This window comes from Rhipicephalus microplus, chromosome 7, assembly GCF_043290135.1.
Source record: "Rhipicephalus microplus isolate Deutch F79 chromosome 7, USDA_Rmic, whole genome shotgun sequence".
NCBI lineage: Eukaryota > Metazoa > Arthropoda > Arachnida > Ixodida > Ixodidae > Rhipicephalus > Rhipicephalus microplus.
Genome location: NC_134706.1, coordinates 37,603,169 through 37,612,928, shown reverse-complemented (window position 1 = coordinate 37,612,928; position 9,760 = coordinate 37,603,169). Strand labels below are relative to the sequence as shown.

Genomic DNA, 9,760 nt, shown 5'->3' with positions numbered 1-9,760 from the left:
GCGCCGTCTCTTGCACTGCTTTGTTCCCCCAGCCGTGCCCACAAAGAGCACAAAGTTGCGATTTGATCGCGTGCGCAAGCCACTTTGGGGATTTGACTTTAAAGTTATCTGATGTGCGTTTGCTGTTCCACAGTCGCGCAGCATACTTATTAACAGCGGGGCTGCTTTAGGGCTGAGCCAGACGACAGATGGAGTGTCCGTGTCACACAACGCTTCCAATATACGCCCGTAGACGTCCCACGTGTCTCGGCGCCATGAAATGGGCAAGGGTGGCTCGAGCGTGAATGAAGCGTACAGTCACTGTAGCAGACACAGGCATGGCTTGTGATGGCACCAGTTGCTTTTGGTGCATCTCACTCCCTAAAACCGATATTTCAAGGCACATGGTGAAATAACGAAACATCACAGAAAATCTGAAACACCGGAGACCGTCAGCTCTGCCGTTTATTCAGATTTTGCCCAGCGTTGAATTGGCTTTTTTATTTATTTCACTCGGAAGGTACGAAGTTACATCATAATTAAAGCACAATGGTGAAATTGAATACAAGAGAGACATATTAGCCTTCAATCAGCATAGGAGTACACAAGCTACTCAAAAAGTATCAAAATTATTAATAAGCACAAACAAACATATGCATAGCAGATAAGTCCGAAAAGGACAAAATAAAAATAAAAGAACACGAATACTTAATGTTTATTGAGAAGCTATGACAACAAGGGGAGTGACAACTCTCGTATCATTCGTGCTTGTTCCAGAACATGTAAACTGATTGCAAGAGTAAGTTCTTCTGCGAAGCACTTTTTTTTCCTCTGAAAAAGGTGCATTCAGTGGTGTTTGGTTATCGTTTTTGGGATACCATTTTTCTACGGCTAAGTGACAAATTGATGCACGGAATTCTGGATTTCTGACTAGGGTGTAACAGGCGGACAGGCGTTACGCGTAGACTGTTGGGGAGAACATACACGAGCAGGGGTCTCATTTCAGCTACCGGGCCGCAGTCACAAAATTTAGTCCCACAAAGGACCGGGCCATTAAGGGCCTACCCATGCGATATCCGCACAGCCGGGACGAGGGAGTGAATCGGCGTCGTTCTTTCGCCCTCCGCTTGAGTGCGGCAGGCATCCCGGCACCTTCGGTGCCGCAGGGCGGATAGCGCGTGAAGTGGCCCTAAGGGCCGTTCCGCGCGCTTCCCGCACAGCCGCAACGCACGTGCCGGCACACTTGCCGCGCCCAAGCGGAGGGTGAAAGAGCACCGCCAATTGGCTTAAGGCCATTCCATGCGCTGCCCGCACAGCCGCAACGCACGTGCCGGGTCCCCTACCGCACGCAAGCGGGGGACAAATAAGCCGATTGGCGATGCTCACGAGGGTGAAAAAGCGTCACCAATTGGCTTATTTGTCCCCCGCTTGCGTGCGGTAGGGGTCCCGGCACGTGCGTTGCGGCTGTGCGGGAAGCGCGTGGAACGGCCCTAACAAGCGGGCGGGAAGAGGGGGAGGACGAGTACGAACAAAATGTCAGCGTTGCCATTTGAAAGGCGGCCTTTCCCGTGTCTCATATGGGTCGTTCTAAAGGGGATTAGGTTTCATACACTAAAATCTACACACCGATTGTGAAGCATGCAGTCTGTTTCGCGGTTATGTGACCATATCGAGTGCATCACACACACACGCGCGCACGCTTAAGACAAATCCAGTTGGCGTAGATTCCCCGTGGGCGAGAAAACAATGCAAGAACTATTTTGAAGTGTCGCGAACTGTCACAAATTCGTAAGAAAAGATAAGCGACAATGGTTGTCATGTGCGCAGGCAGCAAACGAGATGTCAGTGGGCAACGTGTTTGAAACACGTGAACTGAAGGATAAATCTTGCGCTTTGGTTACTCGTTGAATGCGATAAACATTGGTAAAAGAACGACTTCTTCTACAGCTTGACACGCAGTCATTCAAAAAGCACATTGAAAGTTTTCTTAACAATGTTCACAGGAGTTCGATTAAATTCTTAGTTGTACGTAGAAAAACAATTGTGTGCTGAACAGACACAACGAATAATGCCATGCTAAAACAATATTACATCCGAGTACTATTTGAGCGGACTTTCTACTACTTTCGGTAGACTCTAGAAACACTTAACCACACAAGTTAGTAAACTTTACTAATATTCAATGCCGTACAAATATATTTCGACATGCAATCACTGTAACAATACTGACACCCAGGTCATTCGAAACGAATATAAATGAATTATAAATCACTCCTTGGTCAACAGCTTTCACACTTTGGTACCACTATTAATGAAACAGTTATGGAATGGCAAGGATGCCTTCAAGAGTGTTTAGCACAAAAATAAACGGCCTTCATTGTAGAGCGGTGCTGTTTGCAGTCGTAGAGGCCCAGCGGATATCGCTCACTCGCAGGTAGCGCATCAGGTGCCTCCTGCAATCCTCGTCCAGGTCGCTAAGCTGCTTGCGCCCGTCCTCCCGTGGATGACATGCGACCTTTTCTTTGACGACGCCAGTCAGTTGCATGAATGCATTCATGTCCCGAAAGTCCCTGAGTCGATCTCTAACCCGGGTCTCGATGTCGACCTCGCTCTCGGGGAGCACTTCGGCGAGCTCTTCCATCAGTGCCGGATGACGTGAAACGGTCTCCAGGGCAATGGCACACCACCTGCCAGCACACATGAACCACAGTGAAAAGCCTGAACGGCGAACGCTTCCATTACAAATTAGCCTGTGCAGGAAATCATGCCAAATGACGTGGCCGGATTCCTAGTTTGGCTACGTAATGTGAACGACACTGAAGCGAAGGACAGTAGGGCGGATTGGCCTGTATAACAATCACCGAATTGTCGTTTTACAGCGAATGTGTTTACCCACACACGTGACGCACAAAAGGTTGCAGTGGCAACCGCACAAAATTTTGGAGAAGCACAGCTACAAAATAAAGGCATTAGTTATGATTAGCAGCATTTCACCCGTTACACAGTCTTCTGCCTCATCTCGCGCCACAGCACAGCGCAAACCTCGATGCTCGGTGACATCACCAGTAGTAGTAGTAGTAGTAGTAGTAGTAGTAGTAGTAGTAGTAGTAGTAGTAGTAGTAGTAGTAGTAGTAGTATATCATGTCATAGTATGTATAGCATGTCACGCGTCAAATTAGTGTCATAATGATCATGTTGATACTGATGAGTTATTTTAGTCATACAGAAACGGCAGTGTAGCAACAGGCGTTTTTAGGTAGGGTCGGCATTGAAAGGTGTTCTGCGAACGCCTTCCCAAACGAACAGAAAAACAGGCACGCCGCTCACTCATCGACTGTACCTGTTGCAGGAAAGCGACCACACCATGAAACCGGGAGGATGATGATTTTTTTCCGCGTGAAAACATTGGCAAAAGAGTGCCACGCTGCACACAAGACGAGCGGAGAAGCGAGCAGGACTGGCTAGAATAGTAGCGGAATACAGAACTGCTTGGTTGCACTAAAAAAAAAAAAAGAAAGCTAGAAGTGGTTCCGTGTACGAATACAACCGATGAGCACGATGAGCAAAGCTCCTTGAAGGCCAAATTCGGCAATTTTTCGAGGTCAATAGATCTCAATGAGACTTACTGGGTACTTTCATTTCGCATTTGTGCCATACATTCCAAATTGCGAGCTTGAGGGTTTCGCAGATTCTTTTGAAATGTATTTTATGGCCTGGCTCGAAACGCTCACCTCGATTGCCAGAATTAATGAAACAATGCATATATATATATATATATATATATATATATATATATTATATATATATATATATACGGGAGGCGGGGGCATTAAACAGTGCCCATTTTTTCTATAAAAATCCGCCGAGTAAGGCTCCTGCTGTCCTCGCACACGCGTGGAAGCAAAAACACTCTGCCGCAATCATCACCATCATCATCATCAGGCTGACTACGTCCACTGCAGGACAAAGGCCTCTCCCATGTTCCGCCATTTAACCCAGTCCTGTGCTTGCTGCTGCCAATTTATGCACGCAAACTTCTTAATCTCATCTGCACGCCTAATTTTCTGTCTCCCCTTAACCCGCTTTCCATCTCTTGGAATCCAGTTAGTTACCCTTAACGACCAGCGGTTATCCTGTCTACGCGCTACATGCCCGGCCCATGTCCATTTCTTCTTCTTGATTTCAGCTATGATATCCTTAACCCCCGTTTGTTCCCTAATCCACTCTGCTCTCTTCTTGTCCCTTAAGGTTACACCTACCATTTTTCTTTCCATTGCTCGCTGCGTCATCCTCAATTTAAACTGAACCCTCTTTGTAAGTCTCCAGATTTCTGCTCCGTAGCTAAGTACCGGCAAGACACAGCTGTTATATACCTTCCTCTTGAGGGATTGTGGCAATCTACCAGTCATAATTTGACCGTGCTTGCCAAATGTGCTCCACCTCATTGTTATTTTTCTAGTTACTTCAGTCTCGTGGTTCAGCTCCGCGGTTATTACCTGCCCTAAGTAGAAATAGTCTTTTACAACTTGAAGTGCACTAGTACCTATCTCGAAGCACTGCTCTGTTCCGAGGTTGTTGTACATTACTTTCGTTTTCTGCAGATTAATTTTAAGACCCACCTTTCTGCTCTCCTTGTGTAACTCCGTAATTATGAGTTGCAATTCGTTCCCCGAGTTACTCAGCAATGCAATGTCATCGGCGTAGCGCAGGTTACTAAGCTACTCTCCATTAACTCTTATCCCTAACTGTTCCCATTCTAGGCTTCTGAAGACCACGGTAAATAGCATTGGAGAGATTGTGTCCCCCTGCCTTACACCCTTCTTGATTGGTATTCTGTTGCTTTCTTTATGAAGCACTATGGTAGCAGTTGATCCCCTGTAGATTTCTTCAAGGATGTTTATATATACTCCATTGTCGCCCTGATTCCGCAGTGTCTGTATGACGGCTGATATTTCTACTGAATCAAACACCCTCTCGTAATCTATGAAGGCTATGTATAGTGATTGGTTATATTCTGAGCATTTCTCTATTACCTGATTGATAGTGTGAATGTTGAGTAGCCTGTTCGAAATCCTGCTTGTTCCTTTGGTTGATTGAAATCTAATGTTTTCCTTACTCTGTTAGCAATTACCTTTGTAAATAGCTTGTATACTACAGAGAGCAAGCTGATCAGCCTGTAATTCTTCAAGTCCTTGTCATCTCCTTTCTTATGTGTTAAGATGATGTTATCATTCTTCCAAGGCTCTGGTACTCTTCCCGTCAAGAGACACCTCGTAAACAGGGTGGCTAGTTTTCTAACACAATCTGTCCTCCACCTTTCAGCAGATCTGATGTTACCTGATCCTCACCAGCAGCTTCGCCTCTTTGCATGCTCTCTAAAGCTTTTCTGACTTCTTCTGCCGCAGTATGACTAACTAAAACATAACTTTTGAATTATTGACTTTATGGCACGTATTAAGATCACAATGTTGTAGTGCGTGCCAAATTTTGGCATACTTGTTTTTTTTAGAAATAACAAACATTGCACGTAGTTAAAGATATGCCCTCTATGGAATCCCTGAAGTCTTGGTTAAACAATTTATTGGTTTTCATGCTGCCGCTTGCAATTATCATTTTTTTTATGTACGGAGCACTGTCGGGGACCGGCATTTCCATCCGTATACAATCTTGTATGGCGTGAACATGCTCGCGGTAAAGTGCTCACTACAGGGGATAACATAGGTAAAGCGTTCACTACAGGCGATAACAGAAGTAAAGCGTTCACTACAAAAAGCGCTCACTATAAAGGATAACATAAGTAAAGCGTTCACTACAGGCGATAACAGAGGTGAAGCGTTCACTACAGGCACCCACTACAGAACGCCTGTAGCGAACGCTAAAACGTTCGCTACAGGCGATAACATAAATAAAGAGTTCACTACAGAACGCTTGTAGTGAACAGTAAAGCGTTCATTACAGGCGATAACATACGTAAAGCTTGTACTACAGGCGTTCACTACAGAACGCCTGTAGTAAATGGTAACATAGTTTGCAGAATAGGTTATTCAAACCTACTCTCTCTCAAACCAGCATTAAAGTGAACGAGCAAGGCCTGAAACATTGGATTCAACAGAAATATATCTAGAAAAAAATTTGCATTCACTTAAAATCGCTAAAACATTACTAACCCCGGCGGGGCTGCCGAAATTAGCGTCATTTCCTTTGATAAACACCATGCCACTACTACTACTACTACTACTACTACTACTACTACTGCTGCTGCTGCTGCTGCTGCCGCTACTGCTGCTACTACTACATGCTTACCTCAAACATTGGCGTTAGAACAGAAGTAACACAAAAGAACGGCCCCATATGTGCCCGTGCGGCCCCCCTGCTCAGGTTTCACCATATTGCAACTGGTATATTTATTATATGTGCCGCTTGCTACAGGCGGAACCACCACTATGGTTCGACCAGGCGCGGTTTAGGCCCACATGCTGCGCTATAGCAACACCAGATGGATCGAAAAGTTCGGAATCCTCTACTGTACGTTCTCCCTCGTGTGACGGTTTTGATACTTATAACCCAGAAATTATTATTATCGACTGGCAAGTATACAATTATCGACTGGCAAGTATACAATCTGACACGTACCACTGAATAGATTACTCATGACCAACAATTCTGCTCGGCGCTATCTTTTCATTGATAGCGCTGCCTTTTTTGTTTTTTTAAGTTTCTGGGCAGAAGTTGGAATATAGAGTTTCATCCTAAGCTGTCGGATTCGCAACTTTTCTTGTCGTAAAAACCATGTGACAATACGGATGAGACTGCGCAGAGAAAGAGAATTGATATGCTTACCTGTCCCACCTGGTTTCATTCATAATATGAGCAGCCCGTGCCACGATGCCAGAGTTTCGCCACGATGTGTCGCACCAATCGAACCAATTCAATTCTTCTGAATCATCTATCAACATTCTGAAGTTGCAGAGACTGTAGTTCTCGAAGATCCCGGAGTCGAAAGGGCCAGAACGATATACGTTCAGTTTTCTGATTGTCTTGCTTAATGCCACTAGCTCAAGAAGGCGGTCGAAACATTCGTGGGTGTCGTCTTTTGTGTATACGGTGATTTCTCTTATGCTGGTGTTTTCCCACAGCGACTGCAAAATGGGTTCCCAGATCATATAGCTGAGCATATCCGAGATCATGAGGAACTGGTCGATAAGACGCAGTTTCCGCAACGTAGTAGTTTCCTTTATGAACTTAGCAACTTCCAATTGACGTCCTTCCAGGACATACAGGTCTACTCGTAGTTCTGTCATTTTGAGACTCTCAAAAGAACAGAGCTGCTTTATTACATTCATCGGTGGACTTGTGATCTCTCCACGAGGAATCAGGAAAGAAAAATAATCTGATGTAGTGGCGTCTAGATTGTGCGGTTGTAGTGTCTTGAAGATGAAAGTTACCTTGCCTTTAGCGCTGCTACTGTCAAGGCTCCTGCATACGTCAAGCAGTGCGTCATGCAGCCTGCGTGCCCGTGGGTAAGTCTTGAACCACTCAAGTTCATCGAACTTCGAATCTGACACCTCCACGACGACTTTTTCGAGCCCTGTGTGTGTGGACACAGTTTCGAAAATTGAGTGCCACCTATCACGAGGTATCATCGTGAACGGGAACTTCATGCGTTTCAGCGTCTTGTTCTTCGCAAGGCCCTCGAGCCACACTCCAAAACCATTCTCATGAGGAATCGCAAAATGGCCATCGAGGGCTGACATCGTGATGCTGCTTAAAGCAGTATTTTGCAAGAAAATGTCCCGCAAAATCTCGCATAAAGTTATGTCATCGGGAAACTGTCCGAGCAAATTCAATGTGGACATCCTTTCGTTGTTGCGCATGCCTGGCAGGACACACTTCAATGTATCAGTGCTTGTCACACGAATACTCATCGTGTCAAGCATCGATTCCCTTGCCAAATAGTGTGTGAACTTTTGCTCCCTACCTCCGCAACTGCTGATAAACAGCTTATCGTTAACTGACAACTCTCGCAGGGTGGAGTTTGCCTTGAGAGCCGTCATTGAGGCATTGAAAGCGCTCTCACTTGCAATTTTTCCAATTGAAATGTCAAGCACAGTCAGCATTCTCGTACTTAGTGCTTCTGAAATGGCCAGCGCAACTTGTAACTCCAGGTCTTCTGACCGGACCTCGAGTTTGTCTAGTTGGGGCAAAGCACAAATGATCGCACGAACGTCTCCGAAATAGTCAGCTGAAGGTACGTCAACAGTGAGTGACTTCAGCGAGCAGTTCGCATCAAGCGCACCCCGGAAGACTGCTTCATGGTAAGCTTGAAGGATTTCTTTGTTTGCGTACAGGGATGTCACACAGGGGTGAGATGTCAGCAACCAAGCCAGACATTCAAGTGCCATACGCCTTTCTTCTCCCAAGCAAAGCTCATAGGCAGAAGCTTGACAATCCACCACAGCTAGCTGGCCGTCCCCCTCTGATAGCTCGAGCAGCCGAAGTCCAGTCCACCAGAGCAGTCTGTTCAAAACTGAAATGTGATCTGCTATCTGGCACGTTCTGTCCTCTGCAGCTGTGCAGGGAACTTGCCATTCCATATCTACTTCCATCTCTTTGCACATGGCAGCATCTGACGTGCCTTCCATATGTGCCCAGTCTTCTCGAAAGCTCATATCTGATGTGTCCAGGATTTGTCTCTTGATTTGTGAAATTTCTCTGAAGATCAGTCACACGTTGTCCAATTTGCCTGGAAGAAATAAGGAAATTACAGTTTATTCAAACGAGCAAAGAAAAACAGAAGGGAAAAGCAGGGATGTTAGCTATATAGTTTAGCACAGCCTCTATGCCGTCCTGTAGACGGAAAAGGAATTTAATTTCAATTTTTAATTCATCTTTAGTATAGGAGGAGGTCCCGGAGTTACAAAAATGTCCGGGGGATCAGTCATTAGACAAAGCCTGTAAACTGCTTATAATGGCAACATAGTACATTAATAACAATATAAGTAAAGGAGGCGAGGAAACAATAAATCAGAACATATAGCCAAAAATATTAATAATGGAAAGAATCAACAAAACAAGGTAAATGGTTGCATGAAAAGTTATCCTTAAGCAAATAATACAGGTCCCATTAGAAACGATGAATAAAATACAATCAACATAATTCTTGTAAACATGAGGCTTTGTCAGGGAACACGACGTAGTTTTGAACGATAATTAAGTAGCATGCTTGTAAATTTGAACAACATGAACACTAAAATTTTTTGGAAAGAAGGAATCATAAAACGGGGAAAAAAGTTCCAAACAATTAAACTATATAAAAATGAAGATACATTATATATATATATATATATATATATATATATATATATATATAGAGAGAGAGAGAGAGAGAGAGAGAAAGTTCAATAAAATTGAATCAAATTGTTCTACAATTACAATGAATCTTTAATTAGCAGTGTATCTATAGTATATGTTTCTTTTCAATGTCTTTCAAATATTAATGCTGTGTGGTATGCTTTAACATCGAGTGGCAATGTGTTCCAGAACTTAATGGCAGTGAAAGAAGCTGTAGAGTTTTGGTAATTCGTGTTTATTCCGGGAAGTAAAATACTGTTAAAAAAAATCTCGTGTTCATAATGTCAGCAGATGCATGAAATGTAGCCACGGTGATTTGATAGTTGAGCGTGCGATGTATTAGCGTCACGAACATCTCGGCAGCGCTTGCAAAAGATTGAAATGAGAGAGGCGGGGGATCGTGGTTGCGCGTCAAAGTAACTAACAAAGT

At 44.4% G+C, this 9,760-nt stretch overlaps 1 protein-coding gene across 8 annotated transcripts in view; it reads right to left on the bottom strand.

Moving 5' to 3' along the window:
• Window positions 1-465: 465 nt before the first annotated feature.
• LOC119180407 (uncharacterized) overlaps window positions 466-9,760 on the bottom strand; it is a 131,970-nt gene continuing 122,675 nt past the window's right edge. For all 8 annotated transcript variants that reach the window (XM_075869046.1, XM_075869042.1, XM_075869048.1 and 5 more), the window contains 2 exons: window positions 6,820-8,722; window positions 466-2,666 (listed from right to left, as the gene is read on the bottom strand). In XM_075869046.1, coding sequence (XP_075725161.1) covers window positions 2,354-2,666; window positions 6,820-8,648 — 2,142 coding nt within the window. In that variant the 5' untranslated portion in view covers window positions 8,649-8,722 and the 3' untranslated portion in view covers window positions 466-2,353. The remainder of the gene's footprint in view (window positions 2,667-6,819; window positions 8,723-9,760) is intronic.